This window comes from Tamandua tetradactyla, chromosome 7, assembly GCF_023851605.1.
Source record: "Tamandua tetradactyla isolate mTamTet1 chromosome 7, mTamTet1.pri, whole genome shotgun sequence".
Lineage (NCBI taxonomy): Eukaryota > Metazoa > Chordata > Mammalia > Pilosa > Myrmecophagidae > Tamandua > Tamandua tetradactyla.
The window spans coordinates 165,946,842-165,972,192 of NC_135333.1; the positions used below are offsets into that span (position 1 = coordinate 165,946,842).

A 25,351-nucleotide genomic window follows, 5' to 3' on the forward strand; every position below is an offset into this window, starting at 1 on the left:
GCAAGTTCTCAAGAACTGACTGGGGTTCCTTCAGGGTAGAGAGGAGCGAGGATCGAGGGCCCGGGAGGCGGGCAGGGCGGCCCCGGCACCCGCTCGGGCCTCGACCGCGCACGCACGGAACGGGTCTACCGGTCCCCGCGGGCAGCGGAAAAGAAGAGGAATGGCAGGGACCGCCACCCCGTTTCCAGACTCGGCTTCACCTCATCGGAAGTCAGTTCCGGACCTGACTTTCTGCGGGGTCAGAATGAGCACTACAGAATAAAAAGGACCCGCAGGTACAAGGAGACCGTGGCAGAGGCGCCGCCATCTCTCCCGCCGGTCATAAAATCCGCGGGAACGTAAAGAAGACACTCGAGATGCCCGAGCTCGTTCCCATGGAAGTACAGGGCAAGGGGAATCCCTAGCACAGAAATCACGTCCGTTTGGCATTGTGCACAGCGTCTCCCAACCCGGAGGTCTAGACAAGGTTCTTCCAAAGGCCCCCTGGGTGAGTGAGCAAACGGCGTGTCCAAGGGCCCCCCGCGGGCTCTGCCGGCCCCCAGGGACCCGTGTCCCGAGCGCAGGGCCTCAGGCTGTAGCCGGGTCCGCGACCCCGAAAGCACTCGCGCACGACGTGGGTTGCCAGGAGACGTGACCAGCCGCCTCCTCCAATCAGCATGCATCTCTTTGCGTCCAATCACAGGCGTCAGGAGGGCTGTGGTGGAGGTGAAAGGTCACGCTGCTGTTTGGCGGCCATTTCTCCTCAGGTTCAGAGACCCCCGGCCTACGACAGCCGCTCCAGACACCGGGGACGGACGACAGCGGGGTCGGAGGCGAGCGGCCTGCAGCATTCATTGGTAGTCACGATGGTAAGAAGGAGAGAGCGGCCAGGCTCACCGGAGAGGGCGAGAGGGAGGGCAGCAGCCTCGCCCGGCCTGGTGGCGGTTTCACGCCTTCCCCATTCATTCGCGTGAGGGGCCGCGCGCGCTGCAGCCAGTCTCTTTCTCTCTGATCTGGAGGGGTCTGAGGCGCGCGCTTCTTCCGGAGCCCTCCTCGCCCCCTCCCCAGTAGGGCCCCTTCCCTTCTTCGTTTGCATCCGGATCTGAGATTTCCCGCTGGCTGGGACCACCGGGTCTGGGTAAAGATGAACCAGGGTCTTGGATCGCTGGGTTCAAAAACCCCCAAACCCACTTTTATTCCATGGTGTTAGGATACTCAGCCCTGCAGCCCTCTGGAACACAAAGCCCAGACTTGAGAGCATTCATTTATCCATTCAGCAGATATTTATTAAGCGCATATTACTTACTAGATACTGCTCAAGGGCGTTAGGAATATCGTGTGAAAAATATTCATGTTTACCCTGTCCTAGGTGAACTCATGGTTGTTTGTGGAAAACAGACGTTACTCAGTAATAGGAGTAAATATATAGTTGCAAGTAATGATAAGTGGTAATAAGGAACTAAACAGGATGCTGTGCGGGGTGATGTGCCTGGGTGTGGAGATGGATGGTCAGGGATGGCCTCTGTGGGAGGTGGGATTTGACCAGAGACCTAAAAAATAGAAAGACTGAACTACAAGAAACATAAACAGAGGCCCTAAAGTCGTAAAGAAAGCTTGACCAGTTACACGAATTGACAAAAAGCCACAACTGCATGCAAGAAAAGTGATTATGAGATAGGACAGGAGGAGCAGGAATTGGGTAGGCCCTTTTAGGCCATGTAAGGGGGTTTGAATTTTATTCCAAGTGTAATTGGAGCCATGTAAGCATTTTAAGCAGAGATAAGATGTGACTGAATATATACTTTAAAAGACAGTGGTTCAATATAGAATTATCATATGACCTGGCAATTCTACTTCTGGGTACATAAGCAGAGAAAATGAAAATAGGGTCACAAACAGATACTTGGACACCAGCTTTTATAGCAGCATTATCCGCAACATCAAAAAGTAGAAACAACCCACGTATCCAACAACAAATGAATGAATAAACAAAATATGGTGTATACACATTATTTAATGTTATTTGGTTGTAAAAAAGAATGTAGTTGTGAGATGCTGCCACATGGAAGAACTTTGAAAACATGCTGGGTGAAATAAGCAAGACACTTATGTTCAGGTATTGTATTTTATCAATCATAAAAGTTGACTAGAAATAGCGAATTGCTAGAGGTGGAAAGCAGATTAGAGGTTACCAGGAGATGGAAGGGGGTGGGGGTGAAGTAAGTGTTTGCAAAAAAAAAAAAAAGAAAGTGGGAAGATGTGGACTTTATTCTCAAAAAGAATTGATCAGACAAATAGCAACACGGTAAATCTTGCCTCAAAATTGAGGAAGAGATGAACTAGAGACAGACACAAAGATCACAAAAAAGGAAAAGTGGAAAGGGAAGACATGGTTGACCTGATCATAATGTTTATCTGACAAGCCTATTTTCTACAGATTGATCATCTAACACTAGATTAAAGATGTTCATAACTTTTCTTAACCAATCATTCTTCTCAATGAAAATGAGGACAATGATTTCATCTTGGAAATTCTTGTGAGATCAAAGGGCATTCGTTTCCACAAAAAGATAAAAAATATATAGTATTTTTTGAAGTCTCAATAAATATTCACATTTCCTACAACAAAATAATAGTTGCAGTAGTGATAATAAATTGGGAAGAGATGAGTAAAAACTGGAGACCCATTAGGTGCCTATTTCCATTGTCTCCATGTCCTTTGAGATCACTTTGAATATGCTATTCTTAGAGGGGCGATTAGTAGCCAAGTTTCATGGTTCTTTTCTTTGTGCTTTTGGGTGAACAGATAAGGGAAAGAGAAAAGTCTGAACTCACCTAGGATACTACTGGTTGGCTTCATAAACAGAGGTTAAGTGATTGCCCATACGGAGGCAGGCATTGCTAGGCATTAGTGATAGCAAGTCAAAAAACCCACCTAGCCCTGACCTCAAGAATTAACGTGTGAGTTAGTCAAACATGTTCTATCTTGTGCTTCCTTCTGTAGCTTCATATTTGGGGCTCTAACAGTACTGAAGTATTTGTACGTCTCTGCGCTTGCCTTGTTACTTCACCTTTCCCTGCTTTTCTATTGGTAATCTGTGCTTTAAAAAATCCCTTTTTTGGGCGGTGCAGCAGTGGCTCAGTGGCAGAATTCTCGCCTACCATGCCAGAGACCCCGTGTTTGATTCCCAGAGCCTGCCTATGTTCCCCAAAAAAGCCCTTTTTCCCTTCGAACATCTCTCATCCTTTATGTTACCTCTACCCTCATGCCCCCCAAGCTTCTTGGGGAGGGGACGATGTCATTTGCATTTTTTTAGTGCCTTTAGCTTTGTTTCTTTAGAACCTGGAACAATGAGTGATGTAAAGTAGGCAATCACTGTTTAAGTGAATAATGAATAAAGGATAAGTTTTAAAGTTTTGATAGGTTGAAGATGGGCTACTTAAAGTTCCATGATGCCTTTCAACAAATGAAATATATAGTAAAGTGAGAGGGAGTCAAGAGTTTGCTTGATTTGGGTGCTATAAAATATTGGTTGGTGATTTGAGAGAGTAGAGTGGGTGGAGAAGCCAAGTTAAAGGAAAATAATCAGTTGAGTCCTTTTGTTGTTGTTCCTTGTGCAGAGTTTACCCCTCAATCCCAAACCTTTCCTGAACGGATTAACAGGAAAACCTGTGATGGTGAAACTCAAATGGGGAATGGAGTACAAGGGCTACCTGGTATCTGTTGATGGCTATATGAACATGCAGGTAAGCTAAAGAGTTATAAGGGTTATTAAGTTATATTTATTTTGTTGCGCCTTAATCCTTAGTCACTTATAAAAATGCATACAGTTAAACTGACAAACATAAAGCAAAATTTTGGAATAAAGGTAAGCCAGGGAAAGTATTATAACTGAAAGTACAAGTTGATATGGGATTAAACCAAAATTCAGTCACTGATTTGATTCTTCATGGTTAAAGTAAGAACAGCTGAGGCATTTGAATGTTATAGGGAAACACTCTAATTTATTAGAGAAAGCTAGACTTTTCCTAGCACTTAGCCCTGAAAGAAATTCTCAAGTGAACTCATGTAATGAGTCCTGAAGCACAGTTATTTGTGTGAGAGATTAATGACAGGTAGATAGATTTTTAAAGTTACCTACCCAGGCAGTTAAGAGTTCTTGAAGGCAAAGAACTAAGATTTTCCTTAATATAAGAGTTTACTACCTGTTTATAAAATTTTCAGGTCCCAAAAGTTCTCATAGAACATGATTTTGCCCTGGAAAATTCCCAAAGCAGGACTCATTTGCCAAGATGATAGAAAAATCTGAAATATATAATCATTGTGATGAAAGTGTTCTAGAATTAGCTAATGATTATAATTGCACAACTTTACAAATATATTAAAAAACACTGAGTTGTACACTAGATTTTATGTTCTAAGAATTCTCTTTTTTGAGTTAAAAAAAAAAAAAAGACCCATTGGTTTGAGAAGTAATGCAGCTTCCTAGTGAGCTTGCCAGCATTAGTTCCAAAATGGATCCATGAGTAGCCCTACCATATTGATAAGCTTTTGAGTTTGCTTACTCTGCAGATATTTACTGAGCACCCATTATGTGCCTGCCACTGTGAATACAGCAATGAATAAAACAAGGTAGTTTATGTTTACTTGGGGAAGATGGTAATGGATGCTATGAAGAAAAATGGCATCAAAAGGGAATAGAGTGGCAAAATGTGTGATATTAGATACGATAGCAATGGAAAATAAAATTTATTTATTCTTAATTATTATTCAGTTCTTTGGTTTGGTTGTTGGGTAATACAGAAGTATTTGGTGTTTGAGCCACAGCTTTTGTATACCAATCTGGAAAAGTATGATTTATGACATAATTACTCTGGGAAAATATTTGTTCTTTAGCACAAAATTTTAGGAAATCTTTTTGAATTACACTGTCTTGAAAATTGGAGACTGCTTTCTTCAACACACTGTTTTGATGGTTTTTAGAAAGAAATATTACATAACCTGGGAGACTTTAAAAATTATATCGATACAAGCTTTATTATATAACATACTAGGTTCAGCATTCATCAGTGTTTTTACATAATACCAAAAAGTACTACTATAGTAATAGGAAGCTGATCATCTAATAATTATAGATAAATATGAGTTGTTGTTATAGAAGAGTCTCAATAAGTTCTATCACCAGTATTGTGTTATACTGTTTTTCTCCTGTGCAATTATATTAATATATTTTCTTCTTTAAAGCTTGCAAATACAGAAGAATACATAGATGGGGCATTGTCCGGACACCTGGGTGAAGTTTTAATAAGGTAACAAACAGCAATAGTATATGTAAGGATTTACTGGTGAGCAATAGAAATATCTGTTTCAAGAAAATAATTAGTGCCTACATTTCATAATTTTTTGAAAATCACTTTTAAGCAAAATATTCTACAACTAAATGTCTATGAAATTGTTAAACTTGTCAAAAGTAAAACTTACATATTTTGGAGCTACTCGTTATTTTTCTAGTGTTGATATTAAACCTTCTAATTCTTAGCTATATATTTTTTTCCAGTGGTCTTAGTTGCAGGTACTTTGTTCTGAATTTTAGTTTGGTCTGGCTGCTATTATGGATTTTTGTTATACTTATTTTCTAGAAGTAGCTTTAAACCTCCAAAATGTAGTTGTTATCCTCTTTGGAAAATCATAAAGATATGCCATTTTATAATTACCACATGGTAAAAATAAATGCCATGTGTTTTATAACAAATCTTTTGTAAAAACCTTTTTTAAAAAAGACAGGTGATTTATTGTAAATTTAGTATTTAATATTTTTGTGCTAAAGAAAATCTAATATGCTAGTAATTCAGGTTGTATATGGTTTCCAGTTGGAACAGCAAAAAGAACTGTTTTTCTATTTACAGGTGTAACAATGTCCTTTATATTAGAGGTGTTGAAGAAGAGGAAGAAGACGGGGAAATGAGAGAATAGCATCTTGTGTGGGTTTTTTTTTTTAATATATATTTCTAGACAATAAAGATTTGTTTGTTTTTCAACTTGACTTGTGAACTATTTATATTCATATATTTACATGCAAACCTGAAATGTTAAAACAGTTAAAAGATGATTCACAGACAGAACTAATGCTTTAAAAGTCATCCAGCTTCAGGTTGGTTTTCTTCTGTAAGACCAATACTCCATTTCCTCTGTAAGGGAAAATAATTTATTTTATTTATTTTAGAAATTTTTATGAAGGTGAATTTCACCCCTTTTCTTGTAATTATATATTAGCTGAGACCTTTTTTTTTTTTGGTGTGTTGTATGCCCGGGTCACATTTCATTATTGCAGCACCATTTGTTGAATTTGTTTGTTGTTTGTTTTTTGGGGGGAAGTACATAGACCGGGAATCAAACCCAGGTCTCCCAAGCTGAGACCTTTTAAAAGCAGCTGTTTCTTTTAAGGTAACTTTGAGCCCCTTTGACATGTATAAATATATATCAAGTTCTTAATTTATATATACTATGTTTTTTCTTAGTAGCCAATAAATTATATGTTACATCTACAATATAAGCTAAGTAATACACACAGCATAGCTAAAGTTGAAATGTCACCTGACAACAACTAAAATAATTGTAGAGATAGGAAACAATAAAAATTATAAACTGCCATTTAGGTTGAAGGCAAATGAATTGGTTCACTTCAGAGAATTAAGCTTACTGAATAGAACTTAATATGAAATAAAAACTAGTCCAGAGTTGTTCTGAGACCATTTTTCACTTAAGTTTTATACAGCTCAAAACCTTTCAGATATTTTAGAACTGCACATTGCTTAAGTATCTATTTCACAGTGATATAATTTTTGCTATGAATTTCCCTATAGAGGTTGAGAAAATCATTTGAGATTTTATGGTGTTGGAGAATGGCCATTATTACACTTTAATCGCCATTCACCATATAGTTATATCACTCCACTCTCAGTCCTATAATCTTTAGAATAAGGGCCTGTGCTCTTCAAATTACTTAGGACAGATATGGTACACAATATTGCCATTACTGAAACCAAAATCAACAAAACGTGCATCAAGACATTGTGGCAATGAAATGTCTTACTTCTACTCAAGTAAAAAAATATTCATCCTCTTGTATTTTTGTCGTATCATTGACTAAAAGTAATTGGTGTTTGCTACCACATGGAGGTTTTGAACGACAGATGAGTCGTCTTCCCAACTGAAACAAAAGAAAAACAAACTTAATATACTTTAACTTAACTTTTCTATTTAAGTATAAGTGAAATACTACTGTTGACTTGGATATTACAAAAATAATATGGTTTAAAATCTTAATCACAATTGTAAAAGAATTGATAAATTGTTGCAAGGGAATTGATAGCCTAGGATGTCTACCATGCTAGGCAGTTAGGTAATAAATGGGCCCTCATAGTATGGCAGAGGACAGAGCAGTTATAAGGAAATTTAGATAAAGTCAGCAAATGGCATATAGTTCAAATTACCCTTGAAAAGCCTACAAAAGCACTCTGTTGGAGACCCAACATTTCTTAGTAATTGCAATAGCTAGGAAAACATGGTTGGAAAAGATGCTTTCTTTCTGTTGAGACTCACACAACTGGCATTTAGAGAAAATTGAGAAACTGCACTGACTTCTTAAACACCTTAGGAGAGGCTTAGATGCATACCTCTTCTTTCTTTCTGGGGCATATCCTCAAGCGTATATTATTCAAATTATTTTTTCTATTTTAGCCTTGAGATTTTCCCTTTATTTTTTTGTCTTAGCTTTCAAAGCTGAATTTGTATAAACTAAATGTATGGCTAAGGACACTGCCATATACTAACAGACATGAGATTCAATGGGCTATCACTGCCTCTGTAGGGTGTATGATGGCTTTCCTAAGCCACTGGAGAAGCCATGGACCATGTGCATCCAGTGATTGCCTCTTCCCAAAGTTTAATGAACAGGTAATCTTGCAATCTTGCAAAGTAAGATTGGCTTCTAGTCCTGACTGCTGCTAAATTCGAAATGACTTTGGGCACATCATTTTAATTTCTTCAATTATCAATTCTTACCTTTACAGTGTAGGGATTAAAAGACCCTTAAAGTTTGTGTGATTCTCTGGGTTTACAAGCTCCAGAGTAATATTGAGAAAAACAAGGCTCACAGCTCCCATTTGTGAAAAAAGTATATACATAAATGTACAGAATATTTCCAGAAGGATGCCAAAAAATCTGTTAACGGTAGTTCTCTCCAGGGAGGGGAACTGAGTGACTAAGGGCAAGAGGAAGACTTGCTTTTCATTGAATGTTCCTTTGTATCTATGTTTCTTGTATTAGTTTATTCAAAAAAAATTACTTTTTTCAAAAATGCTTTGGTTTCAGGAATCTGCAGCTAAAGAAAAAGAAGAGGGAAGTGGCTCCTTTAGTAAAAAGTGGGTGTAATAGAGAAATGTAGACCCAGTAATTTGAATCATTCTAAAAGTAAGGAGAAAGAAGAGACCAATTGCAAATGTAAGCAAGAAAGATTATTTTACTGAAGAGTTCAACCTGGTTCAGTTAGACAAAGTATTTCATTTCTATATCACAGAACCAGTATACATATCGAGGTAGCTAGACCTATTAACAAAACACAAACCTTTTTCTTTGGTTGTGCAACTGCTCTTTCCAGAGCAGCTTTTAGCCTCTCCTCCTGGTGTTTTTGCTTTTCTTTCATTTTGTCTTCACGCAATCTGTTATAAGTGGGGGAAAAATATACTTGTAATGAAACTATAAATCATGGAAGGTATAAAACATCTACACCATTGCTATTTGGCAATGAACCATCAGAATATTACAAGACTTTCTTTAAGGTTGAGTGAAAATATCTGTTCATTTCCATATCTATGGCTTTTGAATATATGGTGAAATCTCAAGAACAAATCCTGTTCATTTTCAAGTACAAAGAAATTTCACTAGTTTGAAAATTAATACAATCTATTCAGATCTTGGTCTAACATGAGCACCTCCCAGCAGCTTTCTCATCATCATACTTAAATCCTAACACTTTACAATTAATTAGTCTACAGTGGTCACTTGCATCACCTTCCTGTTATTTTGCCCGTTTTTAAAACTTCTTATTGAAGGATAGCATATGCACAGAAAAGTTCACAAATCATAAGTGTATGGCTCAATGAGTTACCACAAAAGTGTACTTTTCACTTAATTTTTATGAATGATATCCTCAAATTAAGACCAAGAAATGCTACATGTCTGTTCTTAAGGAAGGAGAGACAAGGAACAAAGTTTTGAGTCATAGTCCTGGGTTCAAATCCCAGGTCAGCTGCTTATGGCTGTATAACCTCTCTGAGCCTTAGTTTCCTTCTGTGAAATAGGTAAGATTATTAATATGACTCTTTAAAGGTGTTGTAAGGGTAAAAGTGAGATAATCTATGTCAACTGTCTAGTACAATATCTGGCACAGATTAGGTACTCAATAGGTGATGGTTATTTTATGGACCTATATAATAAGCTTATATACTAGGGAATGGAAACAACATATAAAATTAAGGGCTATGTTAGGGTACTACCAAGCCATGGGGAAAAGTCAACTAAAATTTTCTTTTTAATAAGAATGATAAATAACTGGAATTGGAATCATGTATCACTACTGACTAAGTTGTTATCATACTTTGAAGATAATATATTTGCTAGCATAAAAAGTATGCAAGTGTCATAAGTGTAGTAAACCAGCGAGATTATCTTGTGGAGGGAATAATCTTCTATTTAGAAATTTTAAAAGCCCGTTTTATATACAGTAAAATCCGATCAAGATCACCTTAATATGTCCTGTACTTCATTTTTACATGGGAAAAAACAATATTCCCCTTACTATGTACTAAAAAGTCATGTAGTAAGCAATAATGAAATATCTAATACTAATGGCTAATATTTGAAAATTTACTTGGCTGCCAGGCTTGCTGAGGTGCTTTACAAGGATTAATTTAATCCTCAAAACAACCCTACAAGATGAGTACGATTATTACTGCCATTTTACAGATAAACAGAGACTTCGACAGGTTTTGTGGCCTGCCTAAGGTTACAGAGCAGTGAGCCGTGGAGCCTGGACTGCACCCAGGCAGGCTGGCTGTCGTCGTGCCCACGTTCTTAGCCACGGTTCTCCTCTGCCTCCCATGTTTCTTCCTATAAAATAAACGTTATCCCACCCATAAGCATGGAGAGAACTGCACGCCATATAATACTGGGGGTTGTGGTATATTTATAATAATGCCAAAGGTAGTATGTACATAAAAATCCTTACTTAAATCAGTGGTTAAATGTGTAACTCTGCATTCTCTTAGAGGCCCCAAGCTTGGCAAGGACAGGGGTTCCAGAGATGATACTCCTCATGGCATTGTGTTAGGAATAAATGAGTTACTGTGTAAGTGTTAGCAGTTACTACCGCTGAAAGTGCTTGGCCTGTGGCTCTGACTTTTAAAAGAACCCCTTCACGGCCTGGGTCTTCCCACAGTCTCCCACTGAAGGGCCTTCCGCCTTTCACATGGTGTCCACAGAACCGGGGTGCACACCCTGAAAATTCTCTTCCAGGCTAAACTTGACACCCCACCCCAACCCCAGACTAGGTCCATCCCTGGTGAACGCTCTCAGGTCACCAGTTCCTTTCCTCACAGTGCTCGTTACCATTGGTAATGGACATTTATTCATATGAATATTTGATTAGTGTGTCTCCTGCACTAAATGATAAGCTCTATGAGGAGGGCAGGGTTGTCTGGTTCCCCATCCCTACGTCCCTAAGCCTTAGCACTGTCCTTGTCATATGATCAGACTTCCTAAATGTGGAATCCACGGAGAAACAAAACCTCTTATCACCTCGTTATTCACTATACTTATATCCTAAGACACTGACGTACTTTTGCCGCCGTTCTTTTTGTTTTAGCTTCTCAATTGCCTCCACGTTTTCTTTGGGAACGGATTCAATGAGATCACTCAGTTCCACCAGGCGAGACTCCACTTTTACTAGCTTTTGTACTGGATTGAGGCTGCCAACCTCAGCATCTCCAATGCACACTCTGTAGACTTGATTGATTTTTTTACTAAGAGAGTCTATCAGTTTTTCCTGAGATTGAGAAGAAAAGGAAGAGCAGAAAGCAACATTGCATCACTAATTCATTGCTCATTCAATAAATATAACATACCATTTTAAATATGCTATCAAATGTTTCCTATTTTAAAAAGAAATTTTAATGTGACATAGAACAATAAGAAAAATGAAGCACTATATTTAATCTTTATCATAATTATAGTCAGATAATTTCTATAGTAACTGAATTATTTTCTTAAAAATATTTCATTATATATATAAAATTAATAGATATTATATATATATATATATATAATATATATAAGACAAGACAGAATATATCTTTTTGCTTGAATTTTTTTGTCCAATTCCCTGAGCATTCAAGTAGAGGAAATGTAACATTTTAAATTCTTATTTGCTACTCTGATGAATTTCCTTACAGCACAGGGTGTGTGCCTGCACCTCCCCTCCCCTTTTTTGAGCTTATTACTCTGCATTATAATTGCTAAAGTTATAATCATCCTGTATGACAGTTATTTGCATGCATGCCTTATCTCCCCTTCTAGACTTTAAGCACCTGATGGGCAGGAGCTACTTCTTATGAATACTCATATCTACAACAGTAGCTTGCATACAGCTATGTACTTGATAAATATTTGCTGAATAAATGATTAAGTGCATTCTCCTAGGGACAAAAAGAAGTTCCAAGCAAACAGATTCCCAGTTTGGCCTACAAAAGCCTCTTTAGGCATTTAATTTTCACCTTTTCCATTGGGAAACCATTGCTGTTTTTCCCTGGTGTGGAAAGCAGAGGCTTAAGCCAAACCTTGCCGAGCCACTTGCCTTGCGGAGTACTTGGCCACTGCCGCAGAATTGGAGCTGGTGGGTAACGGAGTTTGGGACCAAAAGAAAATTGTCATCCTTACTTTCCACTTTGGCCCATCATTCACAGTTAAAAGTTGCTCAATAAACTGGAAAGTGAAACACTTTCCAGGCAACATCCTCCCTCAATTCCTGCTTCTGTTCAAGAAGATGAGACTCACCATAAAGCCAAGGGCAGATAACACACTAAAGGCAGATGTGGCTCCTGGAGCAGTGGGAAACCCCTCTTAGAATCACAAGTTCCTGGCAAAGCCACTAACACTTAAAAACAGAGATCTGATATCAAGGGTTTACTTCCAACTGCCCTCTTCCCATCTCCTTGTTTAACAAGCTTTTTGATGTCCTATTTACCACAAAGCCCCCCTTTTCTCCCTTTCTAGCATAATACATAGTATTTCCTATTTATATTTAAAGCACATTCCTTTTAGAAAATATGGAAAAATACAAGGAAATGTAAAAAAAAAAGTTAGAGTTCTAATTATCATAAAGCCCCTTTTTTCTCCCTTTCTAATACAGTACTGTATTTATTATTTATATTAACAATCCTTTCAGTAAATTTGGAGAAATGCAGAGAAACAAAAGTGAAAGTAAGGAAACAAGTAAAAGTAACTCATCAAGAGGTGAAGTTGTGTACATTGGATAGGCGAAAATAACATTGCTGCAACATGAGTCATAAAGGCAGAAAAACATGATAATTTTTTTTAAAAATTGAATACTAGTTTTGAGAAAAAGCAGCTCTGATATGAGAATGGTTAGTAGTCACTGGAATTTTTTTTATTGTGAAAAATAACATACACAAAAAAGCAATAAATTTCAAAGCACACCGCAGCAATTAGTTGTAGAACAGATTTCAGTTTGGTGTGGGTTACAATTCCACTAATTTTAGGTTTTCACTTCTAGCTGCTATAAGACATTGGAAACTAAAAAAAAATATAGATATAATAATGCAGACTTCATACTTATTTGTTAAATCCTATCTTCTCTGTTATAATTCCTCCTCCTTTGATCTTTCTCCCAGTGTTAAGGGGTATTTGGGCAATGCCCATTCTAACGTTTTCATGTTGGAAAGGATGCTGATAATATGGGGTAGGAGGATGGAAATAGTTGATGTTCTAGAGAGGCTGGGCCGGGCTGCATCTCAGGACTTACCCGGTCTAGGAGCCCATCTGGAGGTTGTAGTTTCATAGTACTCATAGTGTATGGAACCTTTTCAGAATGTTGGCAGGACTGGTTTAGGTTGGGCGTTGGTAAACCATGATAAATAGCAAATAAGTTGATGGAAATTTTTGAAGCACACCTCTGAACACTTAGAACTTTAGACATGGATGGCAGTGTTCCTTCAGGATGTCTTTTCTTTCTTTCTTTCTTTTTTTACGTTCTCCCAGTGTCCCACGACAGAAAAAGGCAAGGAGAAATATTTTCTTAAGATAATAAGGTTAAGAGCAGGTTAAGAAATAGGAGAGGGGCATAGAATAAAGAAGATATTCATCTATGAATCCTATATAATTAAGAGGTTGAGGATCTAGCCCAACAGCAAAGGGAAAGGGGCTCAGAGCGGAGGCTGATGACAGAGGAGGTGACGTGTCAGCGCGATGGCTGGGACCACCAGGTGGCAGGCCCTGCCCGCTGCAGAGCGCGGGAAGAGGATCCGCGGGGCGCGGAGGAGGGGGCCGCGGGGAGCGGAGGAGGGGGCCGCGGGGAGCGGAGCAGGGGGAGCGGAGGAGGGGAGCCGCGGGGGTCGGAGGAGGGGGGCCACGGGGGCGGAGCAGGGAGCGGAGGAGGGGGGCCGCGGGGGGCGGGGCGGGGGTCGGAGCAGGGGGAGGGGCGCGGAGGAGGGGGGCCGCGGGGGGGAGAGCAGGGGGAGCGGAGGAGGGGGCCGCGGGGAGCGGAGCAGGGGGAGCGGAGGAGGGGGGCCGCGGGGGGCGGGGCGGGGGTCGGAGCAGGGGGAGGGGCGCGGAGGAGGGGGGCCGCGGGGGGCGGAGCAGGGGAAGCAGAGGAGGGGGCCGCGGGGAGCGGAGCAGGGGGAGCGGAGGAGGGGGGCCGCGGGGGGCGGGGCGGGGGTCGGAGCAGGGGGAGGGGCGCGGAGGAGGGGGGCCGCGGGGGGCGGGGGGGGGCTGCGGAGCGCGGGGCGGCTCCCGCCTCTCCAGGAGTTCCTGCGCGGGAGGGTTACGGAAAACCCAGCACCGGGATGAGAACGTTGGGTGCCCTCCAGCAGTGCACGGGAAGTGATGCGAGCAGAGCCGTGTTCCGGGAGGAATAATTGTATAAAATCCGGTTAGAAGTGAGGAGCCCGGGAAGAGCGCGACGCCCAGACGTCACGAAGGCCTTCCCGACCCCGTCACGCTGTAACCCTAGTGCCCGGCACATTCTGCTGACGGTCAGCAGCGCCGCAGGTGACCCTGATCGGTCTCCCCTGCACAGAAGGACAGGGAAGCCCGCGGTGCCTGCGCTGCGGACGGATGGAATAGCCACAGAAACGAAAATGAGCCAAGGGCCACGCCAAACGCGGCCGAATCTCACACACATGATGTTGAGAGAAAGAAGCCAGACGTACAATACATGGAGTATTAGTATATTCCATTATTATTATATTTCAGGAATATAAAGTTCAAAAACAGGAAAACTGGTTGCAGGGATAGAAGTCAGGACGGTGGTCCCCTTGAGGGGCGGTGGGGGGTGAAAGGGGACCTACAGGAGGGAGACTTGGGGTGCTGGTAAGGTCTGCTCTCTGAGCTGAGGGGGGTTTCCTGGGTGTGTTCACTCTGAGGTAATTCCTGAGGAATTACACTTGTGATATGTGTACTTTTCAAGTTTACATTCTTCTCAAAAGTAAATGTTTCTCTTAAAAGTAAAATTATTGAATCCAAAGAATGTTTTTAGGCAATTCAGTACAGTTGGGTTGTAAAGATGTTAAGAGTAAAATGTTTATTTTACAATTATCACAGCTCCAAAGTAGCCATGATAACATGAATACCAAAATTAGGTGCAATGACGTTTATTTACTGATAAAAACTATATTTTGCACATTTTGAGATCCGGAAGAATGGGGATGGGAAGTGGAAAAATCCTAAGAAAAAAAGTTTTCTCCTTCCATTTTCCAGTTACACTCCCCCTGCTCCATCCCAGCATCTCACATATCTAGGAGACACTGTGAATTACTAGCCCCCTTTCCCCATAATATACAATACATGAATGACAACATTACACTCATGACCAAAATTTTACGGACAATCTTTTTAAGAATAATTTCCAGATCAATTCTTCCTTCCCTGCTTAAGGAATCTGGCTGGCTTGAGAGTGTGGAAATCCCCACGTTTTTTGTTTTTTTCATAATTCCCCTAACCTTGGAAGAAGGAAGATATTCTGCTTCAGCTGACGTTTTGCATGTCAATCAGCTTCAGAATTATTTAAAACAGTGATGAAGAGCTGAAGGGTGACTGTCCCCTCACTTCTGGCTCAAGCACTGCACGACGGCATCTCCTCCTAACCTGGGGTGCTACTCCACCCAGGAAATGTGGGCATGAAGGAGCCGTCAGCAGCTTCCTGCGTTTTGTAACTGCGCACCCGTGGGCATGGGACACAGTTTCCTCTTCTGATAGTTTCCCCAAATCTACCTGTGTTTGAAAATCAAGTACATAACCGTAAATGTGATATTAGCCCTGCATATTAGCTTTGACTTTTTATTTCATTTGAAATTTTTAAAAGGAAAACAACATTAGCTGGAGTTTGTTGTGGGTCTGAAAACGAATCTAATCATCCAGCAAACATTTACTGAGCATCTACTTTATGGGCACACTAAACTGGGCTAGTTAGGAACAGTGAGAGCACACATCCTGGAGGGGTTTTGTATCCAGTGGGTAGAGACAAAAATGAAGTACTCCAATGTGTCACAGGCATTCTGATGAGTTCTATTTATGCAGGCCCAGAGAGGACAAAATCTATTACAAGCCATTCAGTGTTGATTCATTGTTTCCTCTGTTAATTACTTGCTTCTTCCATTCCCACCAAAATGATCACAGTGAATGGCCTTAGATGTTTATGCACTCTGATTAAAAGAAATGCATTTATGGGGGGGAACCTCAATATCATACTTTATAATAATTAGAGAGTCATTTCAAGAGAACTTCATTACTGATTTGCATGCTATCTATCATCCATCTATATCTACTGTCTCTCTATTTATTATTTATCTACTTACCTATTTTACTGTGTCCTCTATCCCTCTCCCCTCCTCCCCTCATTTGGCTATTACCTATTGACAAGATAATTCGAAGGTGGTTTTCCCCCTCTACCAACAATCTGGGACTTGTGGTTTAATTCAATGTATTATGATGATGAACCAAGATAAAATTATCGTAGGCAAAGAATGATTACCTGAGCTTCTGAATTAAATTCTCCAAAACTAAACAGCCTGGACCTTAATTCCAATTCTGCTGCTTTTTCCTCTTCTCTCAGACAATTAGCCTTAAGTAGCTCCTTGTGCTCCACAAGAAACTCTATGTTGCTATTTCTATTGCAAAAGAAAAAAGAGACCCTCGTGTGTAATTTACGGGTTGGTGAAATAACCATTAGTCAGAAGCGTCAACACACTTTCCAGATCATATATCAACTGCCTGTGTCTAGCAAGCCAAATATGAGTCCATATTGAAAAAATATTGCCAAAGCACACGCAAGTTTTCAAGTTGAAATGAGAAAATTAAGTGCACAGATGCTGCATTTTTAACTTTACTAGGAGGAATTTTCTTCCCCTTCCCTGCTTTTGTGATTCCCCCTGAAGAGAGCAGCAGAGCTGAAGTGGTGAAAACCCAAGTCTTAGCGTGATCTATTGTGTCAGTTTTCTCAATCCTGGCTGATAGTCAGAATATCTGGGGAGCAAAAGGGAAAAAACACAGACTCTTGGTGACCTTGCCTAGAGATTCTGATAAAGATCTCCTAGAAATTCTGATAGAGATTCCCTAGAGAATCTGGTACGATCTCCTGGATATTCTGCTACAGGTTCTCTCGAGGGAGATTCTGCTACGGGTCTCCTTTTCCTGCTGATGACACCTCTAGCCTGCATCCTGCAGACCATATTGTCAGGAGTGGGGCACGATATGCCATGATGACTGGCAGGGGGACAAGGAGAAAAGGCTGCAGTAATGGCAGTGGAGGCTGTGAGATTTTTGAGTTCCTGCCTTCTGAATGATTCATGTGTTCTGAAGTTCAATGGAGTGTGAGCTTTTGTTTTAAAAATTGCCATCTTATGGCCCAGAAAACCTTTCAGAAAAGGATTCTACACAGTCTTATAATGGATGGGTGTAAAGATCAATTCTCTGTGATTTTAAGTTATGTTTCAAAATTGTAAAAAATATCATCACATTTTAGAACAGGAAGGAATTTTGTAAGTCATCAATTTGAGCCTCCCTCCATTGAGAGAAAGCCCTTCTGTAATAGTTGTGATCACTGAGATGTACATTATAAAATGGTATATTCAATCACAAAAAAGAACTATTTTGCTGCTGGTTACAGACAAGAAAAATGCACTCATCAGCATTATCATCCAAAGTGTGATGTGATTACAGAAGTGGCAGCCAGCCAGGTGAGAGGAGCAAAGGACATGGAACAAAAATCAAAACAATAGATGACATTTTAATTTTTTTAATCTTTTAAAATATCTTTCATTATGGCTGGCTAGGAAAATATTTTTACAAGTGAAAAAAAAAAAACCAAAACCCAGGGATTAAAATTAAACTAAAATAGAGAGTCCCTACCTTTTACACCTGGCAATGTGAACTGTCATTAATAAACAATAGTTTCTATTCCAGAAAGACTTGGAGTACAGAAAGAGCACAGGGTATGCACAGGAAGGGGCTGGGACCAGTCCCTGGTTAGAAACCACCTCCTCGAGTAAATCTGCTTCTTTTTAATGACTTACATTTTATCCTGTATCGCTTTTTCCCTTTTATTTACATCGTCAAGATTTTCATCTACATCTTGGGAGTACTGGACCAGCGTCAGATTCTGCTCCTCCAGCTCTGCGAGAACTTGGAGTAACTCTTCTGGCTCTTTGAAATAAAGCTCTGGTTCCTAATCGGTCAATGGGGAAACATGTGTCACTTAAACATATTCCAGCTATGCACATGTGACTTACTTAGAAAAATACCCAGAGAGGGAAGAATGCCGTTGAGGGTATGAGCAGGTAGCGAAGGGCGAAGGAGGCACCCTGTGCTGGGTGGGCGCTGGTTCTTAGGAAGAGGGCTCACGGGGTGTCGGGGGAAGATAAGAGGAATTCAGGAGGAGAGGAGGAAGAGAAAAAAGACTGTCAGGGAAAGAGGAAGAAGGAGGGATATGGTACAAGAGGCAAAGGGTAGGAAAAAAGAAGGGAAGGTGAGTCTAAAGAAGGGCAAGAGAGAAGGAAATCAAAGAAAGAGAAAAGAAAGCTAAATGAAGGGCATTATCCCCCAAGTCCTAACTATTTTATATTTTACAATTTTTTTTAGAATAAGTATGTATTACTTTAAAATTTTAACTTTAAAAAGATGACTTTGGGTAAGGTATGCTATATATAATAATGGTTGCTGGTTATTAGACCTTTTTGTTCCTTTTGAGTTTGTGTGGTAGCATGTAGGGCGGGGTTAGTTCACAGTCATCCTGCAGCAGTAAAGGCTGTTCTGTGGGAGACCTATTTATCTTCCTCTTCGGCCACCTTAAGGCCCGATAAAATAATAAAAATAGAAAATATATGTTTGAAAAATGGCTGTTTTTACAGGAAGAGAGTGGATAACATTTATCTTGTGAATTATCACCTTCTTATAGATCTTTATTTTTCATAAAATGTCTGATGACATTATATACATCTCCCTTTCTAGTTTGTGGCGTATTGGAGTGGCTGGAGGGAAGTACCTGAAGCTGTTGAGCTGTGTTCCAGTAGCCTGGATTCCTCAAAACAACTGGGTAATTATTTACCTTTTGCAGTGTGACTGTGTGATTGTGAAAACCTTGTGTCTGATGCTCCTTTTATCCAGGGTATAGAACAGATGAATAAAAAAATAAATAAATAATGGGGGGATATAAAGGGTAAAAACTGAGTAGTGTGAAAGACTAGTGATTAATGAGAGGGAGGGGTAAGGGTATGGGATATATGAGTTCTTTTTTCTTCTTTTTATTTATTTTTCTGGAGTGATATAAATGTTGTAAAAATGGCCATGTGACGAATGCACAACTACATGATGACACTGTGAGCCACTGAGTGTACAATCTGTTTGGACTCTGTATGTGGAGATTTCTCAATAAAAATATTTTTGAAATTAAAAAAGAAAACGCCTGATGACAAAGATGAACTATATGAACAGTTGAGGAACAGTACCAAAATCGTATTTCCTGAAAATGTAGAATATTTGGAATAGAAAATTTTAATTTTAAAAGAAGAAATGACTGTGTATATTTCCCACCAAACACAGTATTCAAATCAAGAAATACAATCTGGTTACCAGTTGATAGTCTGTATCATCAACTTCCAAACTGTCTTCCGAATGTGTACTTTCAGGGTGACTGGAGAAGAAAAAATAAACAGAAAATGCATCAATGTGTGAGCAATTTTCTGTCAACAGATACACTTTCATTTCTAAACGGTCTTTGGAGACTGACTCTAAGATAGTTCTTTTTTTGAATAGCTTGTTAAGCCTGTTAGGGAATTGCTAATTACAGTGACGATGGGTTCCATGCACAAACAAAAGCAAATCAGATTCCATCTCAGACCAGGCTGGCATACACAAGGCCATCCCATGTGGTACCAATTCTTTGAGAGGTATTTATAGAGCAATGCAACTTTTTAAGAAGAAATCTATGACAACCTACAATATTGCTATATTCATTTTGTCCCTTTGCATGCACAAAGGAATGAAATATATGTCTCAGTGCTGAAAACAAAACTTGTACCATGGTATTCTGAATATCCTTGAATGAGATAATATTTGTCTTTTTTGAGAGCAAATTTTTATTTCTTTGTAAAAACATCTCCTCATCAGGGTGAGGAAATGCTGGTTGGGAAAATGGACGATGAGGTCCATCTTTAAAGAATAATTGTGCATACTGAAAAGTAGCTCTGGAAAAACTCTTTAAGAAGGGAAAATTAGAAACTTGAGATATTAGAGAGGCAGGGAATAGGGAGAGAGTAAGGTGACTTTGGGGGTGCTCTAGGTAATTTACACCTTCAAGTGAAGGGTAGTGTTGATGGACAAGTGAGTAAATGGGTGTGGGGGGAATCCAGAGACACCAGGAAGAATAAAATCATGGGAACCAGGAATAGAAAGGGCTACTGGGGCCAAGAGGAGACACAGAGAACTTCAGCATTTATGGTCTGAGAGCCTGGAATAATGGACGTAGCACTAACAGAAAGGGATGAGATAAGAAAAAGAGTATTTGTTTTGGTCATGTTGAATTTAACGGAACAGATAACTATCTTCTGCCCTTTGAGCAGTGGATGATAAGGTGAGGGGAACAAACAAACAAAGGTCATGTTAGTAGATGAAGAATTGGGAAGCATTCACTGAGAAAACCTTTAACATTACTGTCTACCCCTCCCTTCTTTTGGGTCCGGTGATATCACTTTCTAGTTGATCTCTTCCTGTCTCTCTGAAACTGCTGTTACGGTTTTGGTTCCTCGTCTACGTAAATGTGGTTCCTCAGCTCTCTTCCTTTCTCGTTCTACCCGTTCGTTTGGGGTCGACCTCATTCTCTTTCACAGATTCAGCCATCGCTAATATTCTAATGACTCCCACATCTGTATTTCTTTTCCTTGAGCTCTAGACGTCCCTGTCCAAAAGGTTCCTGGACAGCAATATCCACCTGGCTGTCCCAGAGGGAGCTAAAATTAACACGGCCTTATCCCCCCCCTTCACAATAGCAACTCTTCTGTAAGTTCCTGGCAACACCGCACACCAAGTTACCAAGCTAAAAAATGTGGGAGTGATCCTTCACCACTCACTTTTACTCACGCTTCCCCCAATCTTAAGGCAATACCACTTTCCTGATATGTCCCACGGTATTTCCCTCTTCGTTCCTGTGGCCATTATTCGGTTTGGGCAGCTCATTATGTCTCACCTGAATTATGAAAGCAGACTCCTAACTGGACCCTTTACCTTTAGTTTCGTGTCCCTCCAGGTTCTACTCTGCAGTGCTACCACATCCGTTGTTCTAAAATGCAAATTGATGGAGTGACCAGCACACTCTTGCTTAAAACCCTCAGTGCCTCCTCAGGTCTCTAGGGACAAAGCACAGACTCCTTAGGATGGCATCCCTGCTTACCTCCTGATGGTGAGGTACCCCTTTGGCCTCTCCCCCTTTAACCCAATGGCCTAGCCAATCTGAATTAAGAACCATGCACTGCCACCTCTGTGCTAGAAATTGTAACTGAGAAATCAGGATTTAAGGGATGATTTTGATTACTGAATCATTGTATGGATTTTCCTTTTTGCTTTCTGATGTATTGGAGTAGACAGAGGGAAAATCCTGAAATCACTGAATTGTAATCCAGCTGCCTTGATCTCTGATAATGATTGTCTAGCCCTTATTTTCTGCCCCTGTGATTGTAAAAACCTTGTGACTAACCTTCATTTGTACCCAGTTATCCAGTTTTTCAACTTTAGAGTCTTGTAGTCCCTGGAGATAACCCCTAATGTTTATTAATGAAGGGTCTTGGATCCGTCAGAACTCCAAAGTTATCTTAATGACCAAGACTGGATCTAACCAAAGTGGTTAGACATGGTCAGTAGCTTAGACTTTAACCTGCAGGTCAACTACACCTCATTGTACCATCTTCTTACAACTACACCTCATTGTACCATCTTCTTACATATGTTCTGTAACCAAGCATGTACTCAATCAGCTGCATGCTCAATAATCAAATCACCTCTAATTATATCACTGTAATTATCCTAAACCCTGCCCATCTTTTCTCTAATAAAACTACCCTAATTACTGCAGTTTGGGGAGACAGATTTGGGGTTGCTAAGGCATCCGCTCTCCATCTAGTAATAAACTCTCTCTTTGAAACCTGGTGTCGCAGGAATTTGTTATTGTGTACATTGGGCAAAAGAATCCATGGCCTTTGTCTGGTAATAAAATCCCCTCCACTTTACAGAGCTTCTGCTCACTACCTCCTCTCCTTTCACCAGACTCAGCTTAGATGTCACCTACTCTGGAGAGTGTTCACTGATCCTGCCCTTGCCCTCCCACTCCCTCACCTCATGTCTGGGTTAAGAGTCCTTCCTTTGTATATGTGGGGCACACCAAGCTTATCCTTCCAATGGCATCATCATGTTATCTTGTAATTGGCTAATCTCTTGTCTGTCTTACTCACTAGATGGTAAGCTTCCTGAGGGCAGAGACCATCTTATTTATTGTTGGTCCCAAGTATACTCAATAAATATTTTTGAATTAATTAAACTATGAGAATGGTAAGTTTTCTGAGGGAGTGAATATAGTGTTTGCATGTGCATGTTAGTATGTGTGTGTTGTGTGCATGCCTGTGTGTATTATCCCAAGGACAAGTGAGAGAAGTACTGACTCAACCATGATAGGAAGTTCTCTACTTCAAAGGGAGCCAGTTCGATTGTGGGATGGCTCTTTCACTATTTCCTTCAATAAATATTTGATTGCTTATTACTAATCACACCATGCTAGGTTCTGTGGCACATGTCCAGATGTCAAAACCTTAGCCCTGGCCTTTAGGAGAGAACAAAATGTCCTGAAGAGCATTAAAAAACAGTGATGGCCAACTTCCATTTCCAGGAAGATGGTGTAAAAGGACTGTTCTCTATTTTTCCCACTGAGTATGACTAAAAATTCCTGGACATTATATATATATATAAAAAAAAAACAAGAAAACTCTGAAAAATAGAGAAGAGAAGGCAGACCAGCTAAGGACTGAGTTCCTAGAACACTGTGGTGAGTTCCTTGGATTTTTTTTAATTTTGCCTTATGCCTCATATATCCCAACTTGGAGCAAAAGATGTCATCAACCCAGAAACACCAATGGGCAGAAATAAATAAAGCTCCAATAAAAGCCTGTACTCCCAGATAAAGTACCAGGAATGGGCAGCCTAGCAAGATAAAAGCTTAAAGACAATAACTGCTATACTGCAGTCAAAGATGACAGTCTAAACTGAGCTCTCATCCACAGCAGCAACGGCCAAGTCATGAGGCTAGTCTTCATCCTTCCCAGACTGTAATCAGGCAACCCAACCTCCATTCCCCTCCCCCCACCAGGGTAATGTCAAAGAAAATTGAGTTGGGAGCCAGACCTTTCATCTCTGCCCCCTCCCCTGTCAGTAGATACCATGTGGGGAGCCTGACTTCCATGCTCCCCCCCCACCTAGACATAACAAGGCATCTCCCACTCCCACTCCCACTCCCCACTGGGGTGGTATCATTTGAAGCCTAGTGGAAAGTCAGAACTTTTGTCCTATCGCTACTTCATGGCGTCAGTGGAGGCCATGTAGGGAGTGTTGATAAGGTATTTCTGCTCCTCCCAGCCAGGGTGGTATCAGAGGAGGCCTCGAGAAGAGCCATAATTTCTCCCTTGAGATATCATTGGAAGCCAAATGGGGAACCTAAATTTCTACCAACCTGGCAGGAACAAGATGGCACCGCCCTTCTCCTGTTGGAGCAGAGTGGAAAAAACAAAGCCAGCTAGAACAGGTTTAACTAGGATCCAACGTCTCATAAAATAATGCCCCACATGTCCAGGTTCAATAAAAAATCACTTGTCATACCAAGAGCCATTATAATAAGGAAAATAATCAACAGACACCAACACTGAGAGGAAAGAGATGTCAGGATTATCTGACAAAGACTTTAAAGCAGCCATTGTAAAATACTTCAGTGAACAATTATGAATACCTTGAAACAAATTTTAAAAGAAAGTTTCGGCAAATAAAAAGATATAAAGAAAAACCAATGGAAATTTTAGAAATGTTCCAGAAAGAGAGTGGGACTGGACAAGCATTCAAATAATAATAATAACAATAATAACAACAGAAAACTCTTCAAATGATAAAAGACGTAGACCCACAGATTCAAGCAGACTAACTCCAAAGAGGAGAAACTCAAAGAAAGCCACATCAAAACACATCACAACTAAGCTTCTGAAAACTAAAGACAAAGACAAAATCTTGAAAGCAGCAAAGGAAAAATGACATTTTACCTATGTGCTGGTTTGAAAGGATGCATGTACCCTAGAAAAGCCAACTTTTAATCCTAATCCCATTTTGTAAAGGCAGCCATTTCTTCTAATCCCTATTCAGTACTGTATGTTTGAAACTGTAATTAGATCATCTCCCTGGAGATGTGACTCAATCAAGAGTGGCTGTTAAACTGGATTAGGTGGAGACATGTCTCCACCCATTTGGGTGGGTCTTGATTAGTTTTACTGGAATTCTATAAAAGAGGAAACATTTTGGAGAATGTGGGAGATTCAGAGAGAGCAGAGTCCACCAGTCAGGGGCCTTTGGAGATGAAGAAGGAAAATGCCTCCCAGGGAGTTTCATGAAACAGGAAGCCAAGAGAGAAACCTAGTAGATGATGCTGTGTTTACCACGTGCCCTTCCAGATGAGAGAGAAACCCTATGTTCACCATGTGCCTTCTCACTTGAGAGAGAAACCCTAAACTTCATTGGCCTTCTTGAATCAAAGTACCTTTCTCTGAATGCCTTTGATTGGACATTTCTATAGACTTATTTTAATTGGGACATTTTCTTGGCCTTAGAACTGTAAACTAGCAACTTATTAAATTCCCCTTTTAAAAAACTGTTCTGTTCCTGGTATATTGCATTCCAGCAGTTAGCAAACTAGAACAACCTATAGGAGAAAAATAATTCAAAAGATAGCAGATTTCACTTCAGAAACCATGGAGTCCAGAAGGAACTGTTGCAACATTTTTCAAGTACTGAAAGAAAAGAACTGTCAATCCAGAATCTTATACCCAATAAAAGTATCCTTTATGAATGATGAGGAAATCAAGACATCCTCAGAAAAGGGAGAGCCAAGAAAATTTGTCACCAGCAGTCCTACCCTAAAAGAATGGCTAAATAAAGATCTCTAAACAGAAAGAAAATGACACAAGAAGGAACCGTGGAACATCAGAAAAGAAGAAAGAACATAGTAAACAAAAAATCTGGGCAAATACAATAGATTTTCCTTCTCTTGATTTTTATAAATTATGTTGGATGGTTGAGTGAAAACAAAACTTGGATGTGGTCTAAATGTATGTAGAGGAAATATTTTAGATAATTGTATTATAAATGAAAGAATATAAAGAAATGTAAGTTTCTTCACTTCATTCAAAATGGTAAACTGACACCACAGTGGACTGTGATAATTATATATATATATATATATAAAATGTAATACTTAGAGCAATCACTAAAAAAAGTTAGGCAATG

General features: G+C 40.1%; 2 protein-coding genes across 9 annotated transcripts in view; one reads left to right on the top strand and one right to left on the bottom strand.

The window, feature by feature from the left end:
- Positions 1-294: 294 nt before the first annotated feature.
- On the top strand, positions 295-6,023 carry SNRPF (small nuclear ribonucleoprotein polypeptide F). The gene is made up of 5 exons (XM_077111695.1): positions 295-487; positions 683-848; positions 3,601-3,726; positions 5,225-5,289; positions 5,887-6,023. The coding sequence occupies exons 2-5, from the start codon at positions 846-848 to the stop codon at positions 5,951-5,953; spliced, it is 261 nt and encodes an 86-aa protein (XP_076967810.1). The 5' UTR covers positions 295-487; positions 683-845; the 3' UTR covers positions 5,954-6,023.
- Positions 4,698-25,351, bottom strand: part of CCDC38 (coiled-coil domain containing 38) — a 63,707-nt gene continuing 43,053 nt past the window's right edge. For 3 of the 8 annotated variants that reach the window (XM_077111691.1, XM_077111690.1, XM_077111693.1), the window contains 7 exons: positions 19,400-19,460; positions 17,845-17,996; positions 16,305-16,440; positions 10,879-11,084; positions 8,607-8,700; positions 7,074-7,190; positions 4,701-6,168 (listed from right to left, as the gene is read on the bottom strand). In XM_077111691.1, coding sequence (XP_076967806.1) covers positions 7,080-7,190; positions 8,607-8,700; positions 10,879-11,084; positions 16,305-16,440; positions 17,845-17,996; positions 19,400-19,460 — 760 coding nt within the window. In that variant the 3' untranslated portion in view covers positions 4,701-6,168; positions 7,074-7,079. Of the gene's footprint in view, positions 6,169-7,073; positions 7,191-8,606; positions 8,701-10,878; positions 11,085-15,248; positions 15,545-16,304; positions 16,441-17,844; positions 17,997-19,399; positions 19,461-25,351 lie in introns of those variants that run through there. The other 5 variants (XM_077111687.1, XM_077111688.1, XM_077111689.1 and 2 more) reach the window with 3 other exon arrangements.